We start from the raw sequence: 26,878 nt of genomic DNA on the forward strand, positions 1-26,878 counted from the left end.
AGAGAATGAGGCAAGGTGGCTGGAGCTTAGTGGTGTTAGAAAATGAGATTGGATGTAGGCAGGGGCCATAATATAGCCATGGTAAGGACTTTGGATTTTTGTTTGTTAATCCTCACTGAGGATATTTTTCCATTAAAAAATTTTTTTTTGAGGGAGTAGAAGGGAGGGGGAGAGACAGAGAGGGAGAAACATTCATGTGAGAGAGACACATCGATTGGTTGCCTTCCACATGCGTACTGACAGGGGCCAGGGATAGAGCCTGCAACTGAGGTACGTGCCCTTGATCAGAATTGAACCCGGGACTCTATAGTCTGTGGGCTGATGCTCTATCCACTGAGCCAAACTGGCTAGGGTGAGTTTTATTTTTTAATTGGAAAATATTGGAGGGTTTTGATTGGGGAAATGTTAACATTTTATTTGTTACTTTTTGATCAGTGAAACAATAAGTATGTAGTACTTTTTTATTTTTATTGATACTAGTACCGATGTCCTCCATTTCCTCCCTCCTTTGCTCAGTTCCACCCAGCCCCTGCCTGCCCCTGGCCTTCACCACACTGTTGTTTTGTGTCCATGAGCTATGCATATATGTTCTTTGGCTAATCTCTTCTCCTTCTTTTATCCAGTTTCCCATCCCCCTCACCCCCCCAATCTGTCAGTCTATTCCATGTATTCGTGCTTCTGGTTCTGTTTTGTTCACCAGTTTATTTTGTTCATTCATTAGATTCCAGATTCCACATATGAATGAGATCATAGGGTATTCGTCTTTCTCTGACTGGCTTATTTCCCTTAGCATAATAATCTCCAGGTCCATCCATCTATGCTGTCGCTAAGGGGAAGAGTACCACACACTACTATTTTCTCCACTCATCTACTGATGGGCACTTGGACTATTTGCAGATCCTGGCTATTGTAAACAACACTGCTATGAACATAGGGGTGCATATAGTCTTTCTGTTTGGTGTTTCAGGATTTTTAGGATATATTCCCCGAAGTGAGATTACTGGGTTAATTTTTTTGAGGAAACTCCATATTGTTTTTTTCAACAGTGGCTGCACCATTCTGCATTCCCACCAACAGTGCACTTGGGTTTCCCTTTTCTCCACATCCCCACCAGCTCTTTTTGTTTGTTGATTATATTTTAAAAAGATCCTTGTGGCAGATAGGGATGAAGGGGGTGGGAGTTTTAATGACCATGAATTGGAAAGGCTAATGCAGTAATACTTGCAAAAGAAGATAGATTGGCTAGGCTGGGTATATGGAAAGTCTGGGGAAGAATAGGGTAAAGGGAGAATTAAGACTTCTGTTTTGGCTTTGTTAAATTTGAGATGCCTGTTAGATATCCAAGTGGATGGTTCAGGAACACAGTTGGATATCAGAATGTGGAGGTGAGGTTGGGCTAGAGATAAAATTTTTGGAGTTATTATTGTAGATAGATGTGACCAGATGAAAAAATCTGGGTAATAGTTTTGCAGCATTTGGCTGCATGGTAGAATTTCACAGGGATCTTTTAAAAAATGCCAACAGTTTGTGTTCATCTTCCTCCCAATTCTAATTTAATGGCTCTGCATGAGGCTTGGGAAAGATGTATTTTAAAAGTCTCCAAGTGATTTTGAAGTGAAACTGGTTTGAAAATTAATAATTTAGTAGGGGAAAAATATAGATAGAGATTAGAAAGTATCATACATAGTATTCTGAGCTTTAAGTTATTTTTCTAGGTTTTCCAAATGCAGCGCCCAGCACAGAATCAAAAGTGACTAGGCATTTGAGGCGATGAGACACCAGGAGTGAGAACCAGGTGAGACACCAGGAGTGACAACCAGGAGAAACAATAGAGGACAGAAATAATAAGACATTGTAATCCCAGACACTGGAATGTTTACTATGGTCTAGGTCAGCAATTTGCAATTGATGGGCTGCAAGGGGCACACTGGTATGCCGTAAGAATTTTTAAAACATGCAATACCTGACTGTTTTGTCAGGGGTGCTGACCTCTTTTCCCTTAGAATGTCAAATTAAAAATATGACAGCAGCCAACACAACAATAGTTGTCCAGTGAAGGAATCAAGATTTTACCTAATTTTTTGATCACATCAGCAAAAAATATATTTTTTGGTGTGCCACAGAATTTTAGTAATTAGTTTATGTGTGCCATGAGATGAAAAAGGTTAAAAATTGCTGGTTTAGGTGATAAAAGCCAAGCTTGAACAAATTTTAACAGAATTAGAAACAAATTTTTTGTTTCCGCTGAAGCAAAAATTGCATAGCAGATTTGTTAAAGAAGCAAATAGAAATTCAGGAACGGAAACAACCAAATTGAGAGAAATCCTTAGGGCTGAACACTAAAACAACTTCAATATTTAGAGGGCAAGAGATGGAGAAAGCTGGCAAAGGAAACAAGGAGTTCCCAGGAGAGAGTGATAATTCTGAAAGCCAAGTGAATAAACTACTTAAAGTAGGAGAGCATTCTTAACTTTTCAGATATTGTGGAGGGTACATAAGATGATAGAGAATGAGATTCTGGTTGTTGATGACAAGTGGTTTCAGTGGATTGCTGGGGAGTAAACCTGAGTAGAAAAAGAGGTTAAGGGAAGAAAGGAAGTATCGACAGTAATTATAGACAAATATTTTAAGGTTTTTTTTCCCCTGTTAAGAGGAATATTGAAATAAAAGATGGTAGCTGGAGGTCACAGGAGGGCTTTTCTGGAAATGTCAGTAAAGAGTAGAAATTGATGAGGCAGGAAGAGGAAGTTTTTAAGAAGGCAAGCAAGATGAAATGTAGGATACACATATAGCGGTTGACCACATAATATTGCGGATAATCATGTTTTAACTAGAGGCCCAGTGCATGATTTAATCATGCACCTGGTGCACCAGCGGGCTGGCTGTCCGCCGGTGCCCCAGGCCTTCCGAAAGCCTCCGGCGCTGCGGAGGCTTTCGAAAGGCCTTGCGCCGGAGCAGACAGCCGGCCAGGTCCCCCGCTTTGGCCTTTGATCGCGGGGGACCTGGCCGGCTGTCCGCCGGTGCCCCAGGCCTTCCGAAAGCCTCCGGCTGCTGCGGAGGCTTTCGAAAGGCCTTGCGCCGGAGCAGACAGCCGGCCAGGTCCCCCGCTTTGGCCTTTGATCGCAGGGGAGCTGTCCGGCTGTCCGCCGGTGCCCCAGGCCTTCTGAAAGCCTCCGGGGCAGCCATGGCACAGACGCTGAGCTTGCGGCGCCACTGGCGCCGCGAGCTCAGCGTCCTGCTGGCCCAATCAGCTACCCCGGCCACCCTGAGTCCCGCCCCCTGCGCCTCCTGCTGGCCCAATCGTGGGCGTAGCGGAGTGATGGTAATTTACATATTACCATTTTATTATGTAGGATTTTTATTATGTAGGATGGGAAAGGCATAGATAGGATAGAGCTTTGTAGATGCAGATATGTCGATAGGAAGATAGGTAATTATTGTCAGATTTCTTCTCTTTCCTTTTGTAATAAGAAACAAGCTGAGATGGATGAGGAGGGCAGATGTTAGAAATTTAAGAAGAAAGGAGGTTTGAACTGGTTATCTTGAGAGAACTGGAAAGTGAAATTACTGGTGAGATGTAGAATTGCAGGGGTTACTGGGTGTCACCACAAGTAATTAGCACAATTGTGTTATTTCTCCAGTTACTTTTAGCTGCTCAGATGCAGGTGTAGGGTTAACTTCTCTGTTTCCTGTTAGAAAGGTATAGGGCCTTTTTGTTTTATCTCTGCCATATATTTTTTGTTGTTGTTAATCCTCACCTGAGGATATTTTCCCATTGATTCTTAGAGATAGTGAAAGGGAGAGAAACGATGTTCGTGGATTGGTTGCCTCCTGCACAGGCCCCCACCAGGGCTGGGATTAAGCTTGCTATTGAGGTGGTGTCCTTGACCAGAATTGAACCAGGGACTCTTCAGTCCGAAGACCGATGCTCTATCCGCTGAGTCAAACCATCTAGGGCTCTGCCATATTTTTGTAATCTGTTCTCCTCTTCTTTCTCCTTTTGTTAATCTGGCTTTTACTATTTTCCTAGGCCAGTGGTCGGCAAACTGCAGCTCGAGAGCCGAATGCGGCTCATTGGCCCCTTGAGTTTTTAGCAAAGGCCAGCTTAGGAGTACCCTAATTAAGTTAATAACAATGTACCTACCTATATAGTTTAAGTTTAAAAAATTTGGCTCTCAAAAGAAATTTCAATCGTTGTACTGTTGATATTTGGTTCTATTGACTAATGAGTTTGCCGACTACTGTCCAGGGCCATTGTAATAACATTGAATCTGTTTTTCATGCCTCTACTCTTTCTGGTGCATTTAAAGTTTTTAAAAAAATTTATAGTAGTCTCCCTTTTATCTGTGGGGGATATGTTTCAAGATCCCCAGGGGATGTCTGAAACCGTGGATAACACCAAACCCTCCATATACTATGCTTTTTCCTGTACATATATACCTATGGTAAAGTTTAATTTATAAACTAGGTACATTAAGAGATTAACAACAATAAAATAGAACAATGACAACAATATACTGTAATAACTTATATGAATGTGGTCTCAAAATATCTTACTGTAATCACCTTTCTTCTTTTGATGATGTGAGTTGATAAAATATCAATGTGATGAGATGAAGTGAGGTGAATGATGTGGGCAGCATCTCTCACTTCTACACAATTAGATGAAAGCAGCACCCCTTAACCTCCAGTCATGACAATAAAAAATGGCTTCAGATATAGCCAGATGTCCCCTGGACGGCAAAATTCCCTTTTCCCTTTGAGAACCATTGGGTTAGACAGACTTGTAGAAGATTCTAATATAATGTGGTAAATGGTATGTATGTATCTTAGTATTGAACTTTAGTAACAGAGAGTAGAGGATTAATCTTCCTACTGATGTCTTTCAAGAATTAGCTTAGATACTGTCTTGTTCCATTGCCTTTCCTGACCCCCTGCTTGTTTTTAAATTGCTGCTTCTTTAATAGCACCCATATTCTTTCTTTTGTGTTTTACATAACATGTTTGTCTCTTTTTGGAATTCAGCAATGATTTCTTATTCATCTTTCTGTTTGTTTTTTTTTAAGAAATGAAGAAATATCAGTAATAGATACAGAATAAACAGATTTGTGGGATAACACATAATGTAAATTTTGCCTATTTGCTTTTGAAATAATTAACATTGTTCAGGTGCACGGTACCTGTTTATTTCATACGACTACCAATTGTGTAATTGTATTAAATTTGTACCTTTTTAAAGCCTACTGACATTTAGAATTGTTTCAGAAACCATCCTATATAAAGGGGGGGGGGGGAGACAAGAGAAGTAAAAGGAATTTTAAATTTAGTCTTGCCTACATATGAGGGAATTTAGAAGACTTAAATGACTCCACTGTAACTTTCATGTATTCTAGAGTAACATGAGAGATTTAAAAAATGTAAGTTTTTTATCTTTGAGTAGTACATACTGAAATATTTGTGGATGAAATGTTATGTTGGTATTTGTTTCTGGTAGTATGGGATGTAGCTGAACAATTGTCACAACTGGGTAATGGATACCCTGGGCTTTGTTATAATTTACTTTTGTATATATTTAAGGTTTTGCTATAATAAAAAGGTTTTATCCTTTCCTGCTTTTGGATAGTGGACATTTTGGATTATAATTTTTAAAAAGGAAACAATATGCAAGAAAGATTGGACTTTAATTTTGATATCAAAATCCCCTGTCATGTTTGGGTTAGTGAGCCTTGCTCATAGTAACAGCTTGGTTTGGGTGTGAATACTTGTTTTACAAGTGTCAAGAGCATTTTATGGTTCTATGAAAACCTTGAAGATGGATTTTGATTGTTTAGACTATTTCTCTGCTTTATCACCTATAATATGTCAAAGGTAGTTAATCAGTTTCAGAGAATATCCAGTAGCATTAAATTAAGTATTTTTGGTTTTTACTGAATATGAAGTGGAAAGACAAAAACATTTTTTTATAAATGCCCTTGGTGCTTAAATTTTGGCAGCCTGCTTGGGAGAAAGGGTTAGTAAAAGCTCATGAACTTGAGAGAAAGGAGGAGTTGAATAAGTTTCTTGGGATGGAACTGTATTTAGTGAAATAGATAATTAGCACTTTAAAAAACAACAACAATGTGTGGTCTATAAGAGAAGTATGTACATGTTCATATTCCCTAGACTTACTTGTTGTGGATATTTAAAGCAGACACATGGAGCAGTAATCAACAATATAAACCATTGTGAAATTGACAATGTAAGTCAATGTAATGTTACTAATTGCATGATACGAATAATTGTGTGGAAGTTCAGAGAAGTGGAAAATCAAAGAGGGCTCCTTTTATCAGAGAAAACTATACATAGAGAAGGGAGAACTTCAGTGGATGAATTTAGATTTGTATAGGAAGAGAGATGAGGGGAAGATGTTTACTAATAAGACAAAAAGCAATATAAGTGAGAATAGAGGCAGCCTATCCAGGAGACAGCTTAATAGCCTAACATTCCACTCAAAAATGATTAAGATACTTATAGGCACTATTAAATAAGTTAACTGCTAAGGCAAGGAAGCAGCATCCTTTTTCATTTTTAGATTATACATCTCCAGAGATTAGTATTTCATTGGGTTAATTGTGAGGACAACTTTGGGAAATGATGTAATGGTATGAGTAGAGGGCTAATAGGACACATTTTGTAAGAGAGTAGAGAGCACTGAATACTACTACTAGTGAGGATTTTAATATTTTTAACTTAAGGAGCCCTTAAAAGTTTTTTGAGTAGATGAATTACATGAATAAATAAGTGTAAAGAATAGTAGATAACTTGTTGGTTTAGTAAATAGGTCTCTGTGAAGAGGGACCACATCTGGACCTGGTAGGTTTTTTCCACATCATCCATAGACCCTTGCCTTTGGGCTTGCTGCTGTAACTAGATGGGATTTTCTGGTTATCTTCTGCAGGGAGGGGACAAGTGTATTCTTCTAGGAAGAAGAATAAACTAAGTATTATTTTGCTTGTTTATATTCATTATTTTTTAAAATTTATTTTTTTATTGAATTTATTAGGGTCAGATTGGTTAATAAAATTATAGGTTTCAGGTATACAGTTCTACAGTACATCATCTATATATTGTATTGTATGTTTACCACCCCAAGTCAAGTCTCCTTCCATCATCACTTAATCTCCCCCTTTACCCTCTCTTACCTCCCCTTATCCCCCCTTCCCTCTGGCATTCACCATCCTGTTGTCTGTGTCCATGAGACTTTCTTTTTTTTTAAACAACAACAACAAAAAGTATTTATTGATTTAGAGAGAGAGGAAGGGAGAGGGAGAGAGAGAGAGAGATTGGTTGCCTCTTTCTGCCCTGACCAGGGCCAGGGAACGAACCTGCACCCCAGGTTAAGGTATGTGCCCTTGCCCAGAAATTGAACCTGAGACCCGTCAGTGTTCAGGCGGACACTAACCACTGGGCCAGGATTTCCTTTTAAAGGTCACACAATATTCCATTGTATTATATACAGCATTTTCTTTGTCCTCCCCAGATTTTTAAAGTTACATTAATTTGATCAAACTACAATTAAAATCACATATTCATAGGGGAGGCTAATTTAAGCCTGCTATTCCTGGAAACTATCCCTGGTAGGGAACTGATGATCTATAGCAATACTTGCAATATGGTTTCACTAATTCTTTGTCTTGTGTCCTGGCTCTATCCATTTTCAACTGTGTGACTTAAGGCAAAATACTTAACCTCTTTGTTTTCTCATTTAGAAAGTGGGGAAAAATATTACTATACTAACCTCAGGGTAGTTGGGAGCATGAAGTTAATATATATTAAGTGCTTACAATGGTGTCTGACAAGTAGTAAATCTTATATGTACGTGATCACCATCATCTGATAGAACAATGTTCCCTTAAAAAGGACTTAACTAGTATTTCAGATTAAATAAAGTTAATATTTCACTATTTACAGTGTATTAATTGAAAACCACATTGACTTTTTCTCATATATTTGTGGTTTGACTATAAAATGAGGCCTTCTGTAAGTCATATTAGAAAATCAGTTATTTCCAGTTATGTTTCTTTTTTTTTTTAGAATTTTTAAAAATATATTTTATTGATTTTTTACAGAGAGGAAGGGAGAGTGATAGAGAGTTAGAAACATCAATGGGAGAGAAACATCGATCAGCTGCCTCCTGCACACCTCCTACAGGGGATGTGCCCGCAACCAAGGTACATGCCCTTGACCGGAATCGAACCTGGGACCTTTCAGTCCACAGGCCGACGCTCTATCCACTGAGCCAAACCAGTTTGGGCTCCAGTTATGTTTCTTAGTGAATCCTACAAAAATTTTTACTTCTAGATTTAATAGGAAGAATAATCCTATTACTGTATAATCCCCAATTGGGTAGAAAAGCTTTGGAAAACTGCTGTAAAAAAATAGAAGGGGAAGCCCTGGCTGGCATGACTCGGTTGCCATTTTTATAACACTTGCTTTCCTAACAAAACTTTTGGAAAGAGTTGTATGTACTTATTTCCAATTCATCTCCTTCCAGTCTCTTGAATCTATTCTAGGCAGGGTTGTGTCCTCACTTCTCTGCTGTTGGACAGCTCTTGTCAAGATCACCAGTGGTTACCACATTGTAACATCCAAAATCATTTCTCAGCCCTATTTTACTTAACTTAATCTTCTCTACTTAACTTTGAAGTGCCCCAGTGGTTCTTCCTATCTACACTCCATTCCAGGTGACTCTCAGTAACCCAACTATATATGCTGATGATGCCCAAATTTATATCTGCAGGCCATATTTCTATCTGAGCTGCAGACTCACTCATCACCTGCCTGATCATCATTTGGATATTTCATAGGCACCTCAGAACTTTCATATCCAAAAATGGGCCCCTGTTTGGGACTCTTCTCCCACAATCTTTTCTACCTTCAGCCTATCCTATTTCCATTAATGACAACTTCATCTGTCTAGTTGCTTAGGACAAAAATCTTAGAATTGTTGTAGCTTCTTGTTCTGTCACCTCACATAAAATCTTGTTGTCAAATCTATTAGCAAATGTCTTTGACTCTACCTACAGAATATTTCCTTTTTTTTTAAATAATTTTTTTTCTCTTCTTAAAATATATATCTTATTGATTTTTTACAGAGAGGAAGGGAAAGGGATAGAGAGTTAGAAACATCGATGAGAGAGAGACATCGATTAGCTGCCTCCTGCACACCCTCTACTGGGAATGTGCCCGCAACCAAGGTATATACCCTTGACCGGAATCGAACCTGGGACTCCTCAGTCCGCAGGCCGACGCTTTATCCACTGAGCCAAACCAGTTAGGGCCAGAATATTTCTTGACTAACCATTCCTTATCACTTCTGCATCAACCCTAGTTTTAGGCCACTGTCATCTTTTGCTTTGATGATATAGTAGCCACCTAATTTATTTAATCACCGTACCTCTGCTCTTACATCCTAGCAGTAGTCTCTTTAATACAGTACCTTGAGTGATTCTGGATTTATTTTAACAAAATGTAATTTAAATTATATTACTCTTCTACTCTTAAAATTTCAGTGGTTTCCCTCACTCTGAATGAAATGTAAAGCTTTTACAATGGCTTATGAGGTAATATACAATGTATAAGGTCATATATGATCTGATCCTACCCTGTCCTCTCCTGTGATTTTATTACTTACTAGAGGCCCAGTGATGAAATTCGTGCACGGGTAGGGTCTCCTAGTGGCTGCCAGCTGCCGGCTGGGGCCTCCCTTCCCCAGGCTGCTGCTGGCTGGGGTGGGGCCAGCCGCGGGGAGGGGCTGTGGGCGGTTGGCTGGCCGGCCCTGCCCCCTGGTCGAACTCCTGGTCCAGGGGACAATTTGCATATTAGGCTTTTATTATATGGGATTTCTCTTCTACATTCATTGCATTCTAGCCACACAGGCTTCCTTGCTATTCCCTGAACCCACCAAGCACACACACATACAACTTGCTTTTTCTTCTGCTTGAAATACTTTACCCCTTGCTTGCTCCTTTGCCTTCTTAAGGGTCAAAGGTCATCACATTGGCAAAGCTTTCTCTGACCTCTTCCTTCCTTTCGCTTCCTATCTCTACTTACCATACTGGATACCATAACACTTAACTACCACCTAAAATACTGTGTATTTACTTGTTTATTTGTTTTATCTTCCAACTAAAAATTAAACTCGATAAAGGCATAAACTTAATTAACTCTTACCTGTTTTATTCTTAGAACCTAGAACCATGATCAGCACATTGTAGTCACTCTCATATATGTTGAGTGAATTTTTTATTCTAAATTTCAAATTATGGACTTAAGTTTTAGAGCACACTCATCTTAAGTGTTGGCCCTCCCCCCCTTTTTTAAATTTGTTATGGTGGGGTAGGGTCTAGTTGATTATGTAAGAACTAGAGATGAAGCCACAACAAAAGGTGTTGATTGACTGTCTTTAACAGAATTCTTAAGTAATGTCTTATAGATTACTTAAAATTTTTTTCTTTAGAATAATCTTTATGTTGAAGAATGATACACATTCAGAAAAATGTACAAATCATATGTGTGTAACTTGATGAATTTTTATAAAATGACCATGTAGGAAATATTACCACCCAGATTAAGAAATGGTGTATTACCAGTAACCCAGAAATCTCCCTGTACTCATTCATTACTCCTGTTAAAGGTAGGCAGTCACCATAAAGTAGTGTTGCCTATTTTGAGCTTAATGGGCAACGCTACTTTATTTATATAAACAATTTTAAAATTGTTTGACATTCATTCCTGTTGTTGCCTATAAGCTAATTTTCATTCTTTTAACATATTCCATTGTATGAATGAATGTGTCATGATTTATTTTCTTTTTTAAAAAATATAATTTTTTTTTTATTGATTTCAGGGAGGAAGGGAGAGGGAGAGAGAGAGAAACATCAATGATGAGAGAGAATCGTTGATTGGCTGCCTCCTGCACGCCCCCCTACTTGGGATCGAGCCGGCAACCCAGTCATGTGCCCTTGACTGGAATCAAACCTGGGACCCTTCAGTCCGCAGGCTGATGATGCTCTACTGAGCCAAACCTGCTAGGGCTCATGATTTATTCCCTTTCAGTACTAGTGGATATGAGTTGTTTACAGTTTAGGGTGAATTTTTGTACTTTAATGTCATGTTTATGCATTTCTCTTGGAATGAAATTGCTTGGGTTATAAGGTATACATAAGTTCAGCTTTAGAAGATATGGTCACAAGATTTTCCAAAGTTGTCACATCAATTTACATACCTACTCACCATGTGGGAGTGTTTCAGTTGTTCCATTACTTTGCCAACAATTGGCCTGGTCTGTTTTAAAGTTTCTAGCTGTTTTGGTGGGCGTATCGGACATCTCATTGTGTTTTTAATTTTTCTGATATCTAATAATATCGAGTATCTTTTAATGAGTCATTTTGATGGATTATTATTTTCTGTTCTCCTTAGTCTTATAAATAGTATTTTTCTAAGAATAACTGGGGGCTATTAATACAGCACAGAAAAAAAATTTTTCCTGTCATTTATATTAAGATATTGAGGAAGAAGTAAACTTGATTGCCTAGTACTGAAGACTTATGTTTAAGGTGTCTGTATTAAATTGGTACGAAGTTGGCAAAGGGAAATTATTTAAAACTTATTAGATTAATTAATTTTATGATTAAAATTCTAAAATATCCGAGATGTGTATGAACAAGTGAAATGGTTAAAAATTGGGTGTAACACTGTGTCTTTAGTGTGGTACTGTGCATATGAATTGACTCTTTAAGTTATAAAATTTTTCTCTTTATATAACTTGCAGAAAGCATGGAAAAGCAGAGGGCAAAGTCTTTCCAGGAACTTCTATATTGGAAGTTCCTCCAATATAGAGGTTTGTTCATTCAGTCAGATTGTATTTTCTGAGCACTTTTGAATGAAGCATTCATTATCTAAAGGGATATATTAGCCAGTAAATATAATTAATTCTACCAGAAGCATGTATAAAGGAGATAACATTTGAACTAGTCTTAAAGGATAAGTAGAGGTTAGTTAGATGAAAAAGGAAAGAGCTAGAAAACAGTCCAGGCAAAAGGCATGACATTGAGAAAGAACATGTGTTCTGAAAAGGATGAGAATTCCATTGTTTCAGTACTCAAGTTGGAAGAGTAGGTTGGGGCCAGATTGAATACCAAGTTAATGGGTTTGGACTTTACACTGTAGGAAATAGGAAATTAGTGTAAGTATTGAATCAGGAAAGTGATGCCATTGAGTTTATATTAGGAAGAGAATTTGGGAGGCTGTTAGATCATGGATTTGCAAAAGAGAGATGAGAAACTGGGAATGGACTGACAGGACTCACCTAAAGGTCCCCTCTTTTCCCATATTTCCCCCCTGATTCTTGATTGTGGTTATTCTGATAAAATACACTAGTTTTAAACTATTTGAGCCATTTTTCTTGATTGTTGGTTATATATTTTAGTTTTCATTAGTATAAATTTAGGAGTTTTGGGGTACATTTGATATTTTGAGTTATTTTTGCCCAATTATTAGTGACACAGATCTAAAATGATAAATTTTCATTAAGATTTTTAGCTTGCATAAATCAAGATAAAAATTTGTAGGTTTGTTTTACTGGAAATGGTTATATTCAGTGTTGTAAATTATGTATTATTTCTTTAAAATAGAATCAGTTTTCTAAGATTAAAAAAACAACTCTTAGTTTCTAGTAGAAAATGATGTATCATTATTGACATAACTCAAGATGTTTAGCTCTTCTGAGAAAATGATAAAACTTCTGCCATATTCACTCTTCCTCACCATTGCTCTTTTTGTTTACCAGTCTGGTTTTAAAATAGAACTCCTTTAAAACAGAAACTGTCTTTCATACTTCTATACCTCCTTCCACAGTGATGTGGCCATTTTAGATATTTTAGTAATGATTGATTCTAAAGCTTAAGTATGTGACTAACAGTTTCAAGTGAATGCCATCCTTTTTTTTTTTTGCATTCACATAGTACCTACAGACTATGCATATTTGATACAGGTTGTGAAAGAGAGGTTTAAGGTTTAAAATTTATTCCAATCTGAATTGACCATTAGATTTTTTTGCCTGATCGAACAATTACAATTGAAGTTTCAGATTGTTAAAGACTGAGCTTGCTAAAAAAACCCCAAAAAACAAAAAAAACATCACTTGCTTTTCTTAATGAATCTTTTAAAAAAGTGAGCTCATTCTGGCTTTATTCCCCTGTTGGCTTAATTTTTGATATTTGGAATAAAGAGATTGTTTTGAAAGGATAAGCCACAACAAGGAACGATTTTACATAGTACAGTACTCACTTTACCCTAGTGTGGCTCAGATCTCATGCTTTCTTTTTTGGGTCATTGGGCTGCTTCTCATCTGTATTTGTTTTCTTCTTTAGATATTAGGATCAAGGAAGAAGAACCTGATCCTGAAGAGTGGCAGCTCAGTGGTGATTCTACATTGAATACCAACGATCTCACACATTTAAGAGTACAGGTGGTAGATGAAGAAGGGGACCAACAACATCAAGAAGGAAAAAGACTTCGGAGGGTAGCTTGCACCTGTCCCAACTGTAAAGAAGGTGGTGGGAGGTATGCACACATTAAACATTTTTTTTTAAAGACTGCTTATATCATCACCCTAATTTTTGAAATAGTGCATGCCATATCACTTAATTATGGGATATTATTCATTACATGATTATTTTGTGTGTATGTATGTATGAGTGTTGCAGAAAAAGTTGAGAACAAAATGTATGAAATTAAAACTCTCAGATCTAAACATTGTTTTTAAAACTAAAATTACTTGGTTGGCTATGTAGGGTTTTTTTGTTGTTATTTAAAACAGCAGTGTAACAGATGCCATTTGACAGGCTCATGTCAGAAATCAGCCTATTTGCAAATTGGCAGTGGGATTTGCATAAATACAGATAAAAAGTTGATTCTAGGCTTGAGAATAGTTGTATAAACATACATTCAGAAATAGTTGTAACCATAAGCATTTTTATTTTCAACAGATAAATAATAAGCCTTAATGATGGAAGTCTTTAAAAAGTAGAACTGTAATATTTCAATTTAGAGTTTTTAAAAATAAACATTAAGACAGAATAACATGACAGGAATAAACTCAAAACAGACCAGTAATTATATTAAATATGGATGGATAAAGCTTAGTAATTAAGGGATGGAGACTCAGATCATATTTAAAGAACATAAAATCCAGCTAAAAGGATGGAAAAAGATTGATTAGGCAAATGTTAACAAAGAGAACTTGGATAGCAATGTTAATATCAGGCAAGGTAGGATTAAGGTAAAAATCATCAAATGGATAGATAGGGGTATATTTATTAATAACAAAGTTTTCACCAAGATTTAGTAGTCATGGTATCTTTCCCCCACATCTTTGAAATATATATAGCAAAAGCTGAGAACTGTAAAGATATACTAACCAAATTCCCAGTCATAGTGAAAGGCCTTAACATACCTCTCTCAAAAATGCACTGTTTAAACAGACAAAAATGCTATTGATACATTTAATGAGTTTGAGATAAGAGAGACTTTGTCTGCCTTTGAGTTGATCTTATTAGTTGATTTGAACATTGGTCAGCCAGTTAGCAATAAATAACTTCTAACATTGAGAGATTAGTTTTATAAGTGAGGCTTAGAGAAGTGAGTGACTTGGATGAGCACATATAACAGATATCTGGTTCCAGATTCTTGCTCCAGAACTTTACCACTATACTGCCTTCTAAGTGGATTTACTTCTGCACCTGATGCTTAGATATTTGTATTTACTGGTAATTATTCAGTTATTTGAAATTGTATTTATTTGAAATAGTTCGGTCAGTTTAAGTAAATGGAACTCTTTAGTTAGGCAATAACTTCTGAAATTGACTCATTTTTAGAGGAACTTTCAAGATAATTGTTTATGCAAGTCAAATTGAGGATCAAGGTCTGGCCTGTTTTACTTATTCTTTAAAATGAAAATCTTTTAAAAATGTTTATTAAACTAATGCATGCTCATAAAAATTCAGAAGTAGAGGGGAGAGTATTAAAAGAATACCCAAGTCCTACCTCACCTCAAGATAACTTTTGAGACATTTTTATATATGTCCTTCCAGACTACAAATATTTTAAAGTATAATTATTTTATTCTCACTACTTTACATGTCTGTTCTTATTTTGAAAATTTTGTGACCACATTTTCAAGTCTATATATTTTGCATCAGTTTTTTTTATGGCTGTATAGTAGTCTATTGTATGGATGCATAAAAATTTAACGTCTTTTTTTGGGGAGTTTATTGTCATTTTAATTCTCATGCATACATCTTTGTCTGATTGTTTCATCAGTGTAAATTGGTAGAAGTGGAATTCTTGGATCAAAGGGAATTGTGTGCTAGAAAGGCTTTATCAATTTATTACTTCCACCAGTGGTGTATGAGAATATCTGCTTTTCCACACCCTTGCTAATAATGGATTTTATAATTTTTTTCAAACCTTTTAAAGTCTGACAGATGAAAAGTAATACCTCAGTATTGTTTTATTTAGTATATTTGTTATTTGTGAGATTGAACATTTTTTGGTATGCTTATTTTACCTTTTTAAAATTTATTTTGTGCATTGTTTCTTTATGTCTTCTGTGAATCTGTTAATTTGTGTGTTTAACTGTCATTCGCAGACATTTTTTCTGGTTTTACATTGCCTTTCAACTTTATGTCTGCGGTTCGCAAAATGCATTGTTATACAAGTGAAGAATGAGTTTCATTACTTAGTTTGCAAACATTTTTTAAGCCCAATCTTTTTTAGTTAACAGTTTTTATATGATGTCTTTTTAAAATCTTTTCAATCCGAGGATTATAAAAGTACTTATATTTTTTCTAGAAGTTTTGTAAGTTCATTTTAAAATAACTTATTCTAAGAAATTAAAATTGATGTTCGTAAGACAAACATTTTTTACATTGTTTCTTAGAACTCATTTGGACAGAATTCAGTATATATATATATATATATATATATATATATATATACACATATACATATATATAGTAGGCACAATTGTATCATTGACAATTGCTGTCTCTAATAAAAGCATAACATATATATAGTAAACCCAAATATTCCAAAATGTTTAGCATAGGTGAGACAGGTGGTACTTTAAAAAATTTAGGTTATTAGCCATTTTTTCTCTGTCATATTCTTTAAATATGTGTAATTTAGAGAACTAAATTTCATTTGTTTACCCTTTTGAGCAAGATGTAAAATATAATTAAGTATAAAAAATAGTATTTATTTGGCTATTTAGCCAATATTTGTTAAGCAGAACCAGCCTTCAGAAATTTCTTACTTTAGTGGAAGAGACAAATAATTTTAATAAAGGGAAATACATTCTAAAGGCATTGTTATGTTGATTTTGTGTAGATTAAACATCAATCCATATTTCAAAAAATTAAGTTATTTTGCAAAAATCTGTTTTCTTTGTCAGCTCAGTCTGTGTCCCATTTCTTCCATCCCAAGCAAAAGAAAGACTTGATTATTTAGCTTTTCTTAATCCCTCTACCTTTAGTTTAATTATTCTGTCACTCTATCTTGGCATGATTAAATTATTTGGAGCATGCTTAGGCACTCAAAAATAGTAGAAATTTAAAATTCTTCGGTTTTTCAGATTATATATTAAGTATTATAGGAATGATTATGACGAAAACGTATGGCTAAATCTTTTGTTACCTGAAGTTTGTTGAGAAATTTACTTCAATTCTTTTCCTTCCTTTACATCATCACATGCCATAAATTCATACCTAGCATATTTAGTTCTTATCTGGAATAGAATTTCCTTTTTAAATGGAAATTTGGACTGCATTTTGAGCTTTTCCCTTAAATTATATATTTATGTATGCCCATCTCTATTTTTATTTTCTTTCTTAGATGCTTGTCCTATTTCCAAATAATGAATATTTCTTATTTCCTTATAATGAGGAATACCTTTAATATCTTTAATAATGAGGAATATCTTTATCTTTCTCTGGCTTCTTGGTTCTTTGAGAACCCAAATTTGTTGCTGTATTTTGTTACAATCTTGTGCTTTGTTAGTGTTCTTAAGCTAAATTTTTGCTAAGTTAGTAAAATAGCACTTTTGAGTTTATAAAAGCACATGATTCACCTGAGTTGGTAGTCTTAGGAGAGTACAACAGTGAACCAGATTGGGTTCTCTGTGAAATTGCTATGGTGAACACAATATATAAAATTGGTTTGCACACCAGGAGCCACAAGCATTGCTCTTTTTTTTAGGGCTATTTAAGAATAAGCTAAATTTAAAAAACTAAATTAAAGGAAACATATTGGCTTTGGTTAAGACTTTGGCATTACAGGTGAGCCAGAAAAACCTGTTTCACTCAACTCAGCTCTTTAAAGAGAGTTGTAGAAATTGGGGGTGGACTGGAGCAGAAACTAGAATTGTGTTAGATTATGACATCCTTGCCCTTGAGACAACAGCATGATTCCTCCTTGTCTTTACTTATGCTATTCCTCTGCCTGGAATGCCTTCCCTCCTTTCTATCTAAATCCTACCCACCTCCTCCACGAAGCCTTCTCTAACTACTGGAGCCCACATTGATGTCTCCCTGTTCAGAACACCTATGGCATCTAACAGCCAGCACTGCACCGTTTAGCACTGTTTGTCCTATGGCAATTTCACATGCTACTGAGTGTGAGTACATTAAAATATAAATGTGGGGAAATACGCATTTTTCTAGTAAAATTTGAAAAATGATAGGTGTATTATATACAGGAGGATTTTCAGGCTTATGGAAGTTTTCAGGCTATAACTTAGACTGAGATTGGGGGAGGAGGGGAAGTTGGGGGGTTCTTAAATGTACCTTTGTTAATCTCAGAAAAACATGGCAAGTTTTATATAATATGGTTTTGACAATTGTGAGTCTGAAATGTTACATGTTTTTTATAAACTCATTTTTATTCAGTAACTAGTCTAATTTTTTAAAAGCTGTAGTAGTATCATTTTATAGTGTTTAAGATTATTTGAATATCAGTTATGGAATAAAAAAATTTTTCTTCTTGCTTAGTCTAAGATACCTCTGTTCACCCATCTAAGCATATATCTCCCAAACCCTGTTCTTGGTATCAATACTGAAATATAACAAATGTCAAATTTTGCGATGTGGAGAAATTGTATTTTATTATATCGTTGGTGTATAATTTGGGGTATCTTTGCATGGTTAATATGAAGGAAATTTTAACTGTAAAGATAATTTTTATTTATATTTATTTCATGTAATGCTAAGGGAGCTAAGACAAAGCTTTGTCCAAATTTTTTTAAAAACTTCCTCCAGTGTATATTCAGGGTGTGGCCATATAAATATATGAGTAAATATGCTTAAGGTGCCTATCTACCTTTTAATTGTACCTGTGATTAGATATGTATTCATGCTTGGTTTATTTCCTTTTTAAATTAGCCAATAGCATGACTTTGAGTAGACCACTTAATACTACTAAATTGGGATTGGGCCTATGCATAGAATTTGTGAATGGTTCTGACAGAATAATCAATAGCTTTGTTACACTTTTTTAAATATGTAAAATATCCTTTTAAATTATGTAATACTTTAACATATTTACATTTGGACAACAATTAAATTAATGCTGAAGTAAAATCAACATGTAAAACTTAACATGTTTGAAACAAAAGTTTTTATTTAAATTGATTTTAATTGGTCTTGGTTTCTGATTGATCTCATGGTGATAATGTCTTCTATTTGAAATGTAACATGGTGATATATAAGTGGTAATATCCATTTGAATATTTACATGTAAGTATATATTATTCTGTGTGTGTTTTTTAGAGGTACCAATCTTGGGAAAAAGAAGCAACACATTTGTCATATACCAGGATGTGGTAAAGTCTATGGGAAGACCTCACATCTGAGAGCTCATCTACGTTGGCATTCTGGGGAGCGCCCTTTTGTTTGTAACTGGATGTTCTGTGGTAAAAGATTTACTCGAAGTGATGAATTACAGAGGCACAGAAGAACACATACAGGTTACTATTTACTTTTAACAGACAAAAATGAATTATAGGGCTACATATTATCTTGAAAGTTTTTTGATTTGTTTTTTAGCACACCTAACTGGGCTGAATTTTAAAAATGTGACCAATCACATGAAATTTTTATCTTTATTAACACCAGTTTAAAAACTAATTCCAAACAAGCCAATATGTCTTATCTTATAAAATAACATTTTGTTTTATGCAGATGTTGGTTAGCTTTTCTTTTTTAATTAGTGTTTTTTTTTACATTATTGAGTATCTTAAGCCACATTTATGCTATTATTGTTTATGTTAAACCTTTTAAATTAGTTGTCTGCTTTTGCTGCTGATCTGTCTTATTCTTTCATCTTCCTCAACACTTTAATAAAAAATAATTCCTTTTCCTCTGACAGAGTTAGACATTTCACCTTTTCTCTGTTTTAATGCCTGATGTAAGCAAAAGACATTTCATTGAGAAATAACCAAGGCATTGTTGATGTTAAGATTCTTTCATTTAATTGTTTTTATATAGTATGTGGTTGTTACATGAAATGGGCCTATGAATGACCCAAACTTAATCCTAATTTATAACTTAGAGATAGTTTTCTCCTGCTACCATGTAATGATCAAGGTGTTCATCAGTCTATGTTCAACACTGAAGAATTGAAAAATATGTAATGTACTTACAGTCCTAGAGAGTTTAGAAGGAAGAAGCATGGTGAAATGGAGGACATTATGGATCCTGAAGTCTCCTAGATCTAGATTAAAATCCATGAACTCTGTTAGATTAAGCAAATAAGCTGTCTCTGACCTGCTTTCACACCTCTTATATTGCTTTAAATATTACATAAAATAACCTGTGAAGTATTTAGTATTAGACATATTAGATGCTCTACTTGTTTTATAGTTTCTGTCTCACTCCTCAGGTAGGTAGGTAGGTAGACAGATGAGTTGTTTATAACTGCAACAGACAATGTAAGAAAGTATGCTTAGAGGCAGAGATCATGATTGCTTGGGATAGTAAGGGATTTTTGGGCACTGGGTTGGCCTTATGACCCTATAACAGACTTTTCCTCAGTGGAATTTGGTCAGTAGGATATAAAAGTCAATGAAATGGGGGGGGAGCGGGGCAAGGGAAGGTCTGTGATCAACTGTGTGGAAAACACTGGGTAAAAGAGGGTTTTACATGTACCTTCAAGGCAGCACCTCTTAGGACCTTCAATTAAATGTTAACAAGCACCATGCATCTCTTTGTGGGGGCGTGTAGTGTGTGTAGCATTTCCCAAATATCTTTGATCTTTGTGCCATTTGCCATGGAACATCTCTCAGAACTAATGTTCCAAGAGAAACTTTGGGAAATATCATCTCAGAAGAATAGTATGTGAATAAAAGAGGTGAGGGATCATTTGACATGAAGGAAGATGAGATTTTAGATTTTAGAATTGAGCCATAATCTTAGTTATCTCAAGTTAGCCTTGCATTCCCATACCACTTACTACAGTGGTAAAGTTTTGTATTGTAATAATATTTGGTATTTAAGGAAGATTTGTCTGGCATTGATTTGTTAGGTTAGAAGAGTAAAGACAAAGGTGTCATTGCAATATAATTCAGACGTGAGGTCTGTTGAGAACCTACCTTGAGTAGAGGTGCTGGAACAGGAGATAGATAAGGCATGTTAAAGAAAATAAATTAAGAAAAGACTAGATTTGTTGATGGATTTCTCTGTGGATTCCTTTCAGGCTGTCCTTTTGCCTTCTAATCCTCTTACATAGTAAGTCTTCATAATATAATTTAGTCTGTCTTTTGTATTAAAAATGTTTTATTCATCAGGGTCTTATTAACTTTAACATGATATATTGGGTTTGCTCTTAATTATTCCAGATGAAGTCAAGTCAGCTAGCCATTTCTTGGGGTTTCAATCTTAATGAACCTCAAGCTTGCATTTTTACTTTTATCTAGAAGTACTCTGTGTACTTGAATTCAGGTTTAAGAGTTGGAGGTTTAATATCATGGGTACAACATGTTAATAACCTTAAATATAGCTTAAAACTGTAAACTTTTCTTTAAAGGAATACAGTGAGTCCTCAGTGACATCAGTAGAAACAGACTTTCAAGTGAAATGATGTCTATCAAAAACAGTTTTACCATAGGCTGGCTGACATAAGCGAGAGTTAAGTTCCTATGGCATATTTCTGATCACAAAAACATCACTACATCGGGGACAGGCTAACAGGGATCAATGGGGGAAAAGGAGACATCTAATACTTTCAACAATAAAGATTTAAAAAAAAAACCCACAAAACACACAAACACCAAAAAACATCACTACACTGCTAATATTAAACATTGAAATACATATGAGGGTTGTGTGTGTGTGTGTGTGTGTGTGTGTGTGTGTGTGTGTGTGTGTATGACATCACACACACACACACACACACACACACACACACACACACACACACAGAGGACTTTCCAACCTGCTTATGTCAGGTTCAGGGTTGCAGGTGGCTGGAGCTGCTCTCAGCAGCTCTGTGCAAAAGGTGGGAACTAGCCCTGGGCAAGACCCCCTTCCATTGCAGGGTGCCCTCACACCTACATCCCCACTCACTCAGACTGGGACAATGCAGACAGACACACCAATTCACCTCACCTGTATATCTTTGGGATGTGGGAGGAAACCAGAGTACCTGGAGAAAATCCACGCAGACATGGGGAGAACAGTGGCTCTATTAGTCAATTTTTTTTTTCTTCTCGTTGTTAAAAAAAAAATGAACAAAACAATTTTATTTAAGGACCTCCTGTATGTTACAGATTTATCATTTTTTAGCTGATACCTTGTAACGTTTTAAAACAAACTATTAGCATAGTTGAGGTATTAAAATATCTGAATGACAGTCTGTAATAAGTTTGGAAGACTGCTTTTCATAAAAAAGTAAAGATGACATTTATTTTGAGGGGAAATATTCTATCAGAAAATTGCAGAGGCAGTTCATGAAACTAACACAATGTTAATTGAACTATGTTCCCTGTCCTTACCTGTCAGTGTTGGGTTATTTTCTTTCTCAGGGAATTATCAGTCTATTGTTGAATTCTGAAAATTAAGTTACTTAATTTTATTTCTAACAGGTGAGAAGAAATTTGTTTGTCCAGAATGTTCAAAACGCTTTATGAGAAGTGATCACCTTGCCAAACATATTAAAACACATCAGAATAAAAAAGGTATTCACTCTAGCAGTACAGTGCTGGCATCTGTGGAAACTGCACGAGATGATACTTTGATTACTGCAGGAGGAACAACACTTATCCTTGCAAATATTCAACAAGGTTCTGTTTCAGGGATAGGAACTGTTAATACTTCCACCACCAGCAATCAAGATATCCTTACCAACACTGAAATACCTTTACAGCTTGTCACAGTTTCTGGAAATGAGACAATGGAGTAAATATTACACAAATACTTATTCATTGTGGTTATTTTTATACAGTAGTGAGAAGAATATTGTTCCTAAGTTCTTAGATATCTTTTTATTGATGTGCAAAAATTTTTGGATTGACAGTAACTTGGTTATACATGACACTGAAATGCCTTACTTTGTATGATATTCCATAGTATATTAAAAATGGTAAAATTGCATGGGTTTTGTAGGTACTTTTGGAATCTAGAAGAAATGAAATTTTACCAAGTTATATAAAGAAAATTGAATTTAACAATGCGAATGGTAGTCTAACCAAATGCATCAATCCTGTGTGGTTTAGTGTAAAAATGAGAACATGTTGGTATTTATCTATTGTAAGATAAAAAAGTTGGTGGGTGAAAGAAATCATGTTATGATAAAAAAATTTTTGTAATTTTCTTGATGACTGGAATTTTTATTATGCATAACTGACAAATCAAGTTTCCAAGCAAATGTTACATAGTGTAGGCTTTACTTAGCTTATCAATTTGTCATTTTGAAGCTAATTATTTTAATTAGGTTAACTATGTACAATATTTTAAGCATTACTCTTGTAAGATTTTGAAAACTACATTTTAACATGGAACTCTAGGGATAGTCACCTTTTAAATCCTGTTGAAAAGCCATGTTTAAGATTTAATTTGCCAAAATAATGTCTTGTTAATATTCTTTCAATAACCAAGTGGGGCAATATAACCAATGTTTAAAAAAGTTAAAAATGTATAGGTTGAGGCATTTGGGTGGTAAGAAAATGTTCTAGTGAGATATCCCTTTTCTTGCATATTGGAGGACCAAAAAAATAAGGTGTATTGCGTCTTAGCAGTGACTTTTTTATTCAATCTTGTTTCCAAAAACCATGTCTGCCAGGGCCTTAAAAGCCATCATGTAAATTACCAGTAAAGTATAACATATGCAAACATAACAAAATCACTTCCATAGTGACAATACTCCAACCATATGGATATTAGTCATAGAAAACTAGTGGTTTTATGATATTTTTTTAAGTATTTTTTTTGTCTAGGTAGTCAGTCTGCACTTAAATATCAACCATTTTCTTTTTTTGCTTCTTCCCTTAAAATTTATATGTATTCAGTACATTTAATTGAGAAACGTATGTTTTTTATTACGCTGTATTTTCTTTTTATTTTTTAATTATTGTTTATATTTTCAATTATTAAAAATGTACAAAATAAAGTTTCATTGCTGGTCTTGTAAGAGCTATACAATTTTCCTAAATGTATACTTATAACTGCAGCAGTTCACCTATTTCAAAATTTGGAATTCTGTTCATTTGTTATTCTTAAGACCACCTCAAATTTAAAGGCTACCTTATTGTACGTTTAAAGTGTATTATAACAGTGTGGTAGTTAATAAAACACTATTTTTTTTTCTTTTGAGTTTGTTGTATTCCTATGCATTTAAAATATTGCAGTGGTATGGGGTAAGAAAATCTGTGTGGTTTTTCTTCAACTTAGCCTTTTATTTGCCTTAGTGTTCATTTCAGACATCGAAATTATCTTAAAAAGGTGTATTTGCTTAAAAAGAAGAATAGAGGTACCAGCAGATTACTAATTTTTTTACTGAAGAATGAGCTTATTATTAAATAAAACTTTGGAAAAATATTTTTTATCTCTTTGCCCAAATTGAGTAATATGAATGCCATTTTGCAAAGCCTTGTTTTTTATTTGTTTATTCTCCCTGTTAAAGTAATGCGCAGAATATTTTGATTTATCAAAAACTTGAATTTACGTGAAGATTCTTGAAAAAGATAACATAAGTTTTGGTAATATAGCAAGAGTTATTGAAAAGGTTATATTTTGAATTTGTGTATGTAATTATGATAAAGGCAGGGTAAGAGGAAAGGAAAATTTAATATCAACATGACTATATTTTAGATAATTTTAAATTAAAAATCCAATTCTCCACATGTATACAGTGGGGTAAAGATTTCCATTGTCTGTTTTCCAGGCTCAATGTGACACTGTCAATAATATCTTTGAATGCATAGGACAACTCTAGATATACACATAAACATAAATAAAGTTTTTCTGAATGAAACTTAAGCTTGTTATATGAAATAAGGTCTTGGAATTATAGAAATTAATGGAATGTACAATTATTTTGAAGTTTGTAAGGATTAGAATTTGAATCTTCAAACTCCTTTAGGTAATTTTTTATTTTATTTAGGATGTATGAAAAGGATTATGTTAGGAGATTGCTCACTAAACAAAATACTCATTAAGTATTAAAAAACTTCAGGGATGGTATAGATGTTTTTAAGTATCGAAATTTTACAGTATGTGTGTAAAATTTCAGTATTTTTTTGATCCACGAGTTTTCAAGTATATTTTATCAGTTCTTAGAGCATGAATGCAATGAAGAAAGTAAGTAGTCTTGAAAATTATTTAAATAAGTGTTTGGAGTTTTTGAGTGCTCACTAGAAATACACCAGTGAACTTTGGATCTTTACCTAACAAAGAAGTCAAAGTTAGTATTCATCCTCAGAATATGTGGTTTTTAAATATTTCTATATTCGTGTTAAAAAACATGAAATATACTGTGGAAACAATATTTGAAGAATTATCCTGAAGTCTTTTTTTTTTTCTAGTTATAAAATTTATTGTGTAGATACAGAGGTCGGCAAAAATAGGCTTATAGTTCATATTGTAAATAATATAAGAATAAACTCGTGTATTCACAGCTGTGAGCCTACTTTTGCTCACCCCTGTATATTCTTTAATAGTTTTTTGTAATTGCTTTATTTTTGTAAATGCTAGAGTTAAGATACATTCAGTATATTTACATAGAAATAATTCCTACTTATCAGAATATACTCATCTAGTGGACTAGGTGTCTGTACTCTGCCTTAATTTAAAGAAAATATCACTTGAGAAAATTTTATTTCTTGTGGATTGAGAGTCAAGGACTTTAAAAAGCAATCCAGTTAACCAAAAAGCATGTAAAGTTTTAATGGCATAAACTTGTTGCAAAAAGTCAGGTTCTCTATAAATAACTTTGGGCAAAATAGCAAAAATGCTTAAGATATTTCAAATAGTGAAATTGCTTAAAGATTAAACATACATGTACATATAAAACTGAAGGCATGTCATACATTTCATGGAAAATAGTTCTTAGGCAATATTCTTCAGAAAATGCTGGGAGTATTTTAAAATGTCCACATAGCTTCATCCTTGACCTACTAGATCTACATCTCTGGGTATGGGAAATATATATGTATTATGTAACAGTTTCTCTAGTGAATGATTAACAGTCCTGGGTTAGAATGATCTAAATGGAGCAAGTATCCCCTTAGTGTCTTGATTGTAGTTCAGATCCTCATATTGACTGCTTATGATCCCAAAACGTTTTATTAAAAATTTTATTGTAATTAATATTGTTTGAAATTTGGGGTTATTAAGTAGTAACATTTGGTTTTAAAATACATAAGTTGACATGTTCATGCTGCCTATGAGTAGATAATTTGGTTTTGGTTTTAATGCTATTAACTTGATAAAAATTGTTTTCAATGTAAAAGATGTTTAAAACTTTTTGCCATCAATGAGTACTAATTCTTTTTTTTTATCCTCTCCCAAGGATATGTTTGCTTGTTTTTAATAAATGTTTTTAGAGAGAGGAAGGGGAAGCGGGGAGAGAGAGAAACATTGATTGGTTGCCTCATACGTGCTCTGGTGCCCCAATGGGAAATGGAACCCAAAACCTGGTATGTGCCCTGACTGAGAATCGAACGCATGGCTCTTAAGTGCACACCATGACACTCCAACCAACTGAGCCATACCAGCCAGGGCCCGTAATTCTTTTGTTGTCTGTTAATGAGCACAGAACAAATTGGTTGATATCTTGGAACAAGATTTGATATTTTAGTAAAATCACCTCCTTTATTTAGTGTTGGAGACACAAAGATATATTGATTTGGCCCAGTTTCTTGTTCAGGTAGACTTGCATATCAAATGTATTGTGGTAAATTTATACTAGCAGCAGATAAAAAATGCTCTAGAAACTTGGTGGGTTCTGCATGGAGGAGTTTTGGAAACTCAGGCAGAGACATTAGCAAAGGTACAGTGTGGTACTTAAAAAGGGAAGAATAGCGGTACCCGGGAATTTGTGAGAGATGGAGTGTCAACGTTTTGGAGGAGGGGCTATCGAATTGAAAAAGGGGTTCAGAATTTAATCTTTACCAGTGATTCCCAATCTTTTGGGGGTCACAGTAATTGAGGGCACAAGACAAGAGGCTCTGGAGACAGCAAGCATACAATATTAAGTTTGGTCATGAAGAGGAGAAGGATGGACATGCGTGGTTGAGTCAGGATTGAGAAAATGGTTGAAAATGCCTCTGTAAAAGGGATACTTATAT

General features: G+C 34.9%; 1 protein-coding gene across 1 annotated transcript in view; it reads left to right on the plus strand.

Annotated features, from left to right (window-relative positions):
* SP3 (Sp3 transcription factor) overlaps positions 1–23,903 on the plus strand; it is a 45,483-nt gene extending 21,580 nt beyond the window's left edge. Inside the window, exons 5-7 of the mRNA XM_079782620.1 lie at positions 13,413–13,605; positions 18,867–19,063; positions 22,178–23,903. Coding sequence (XP_079638746.1) covers positions 13,413–13,605; positions 18,867–19,063; positions 22,178–22,494 — 707 coding nt within the window. The 3' untranslated portion in view covers positions 22,495–23,903. The remainder of the gene's footprint in view (positions 1–13,412; positions 13,606–18,866; positions 19,064–22,177) is intronic.
* The last annotated feature ends 2,975 nt before the right edge of the window (positions 23,904–26,878 follow it).

Source organism: Cnephaeus nilssonii (assembly GCF_951640355.1).
Source record: "Cnephaeus nilssonii genome assembly, chromosome: 10".
NCBI lineage: Eukaryota > Metazoa > Chordata > Mammalia > Chiroptera > Vespertilionidae > Cnephaeus > Cnephaeus nilssonii.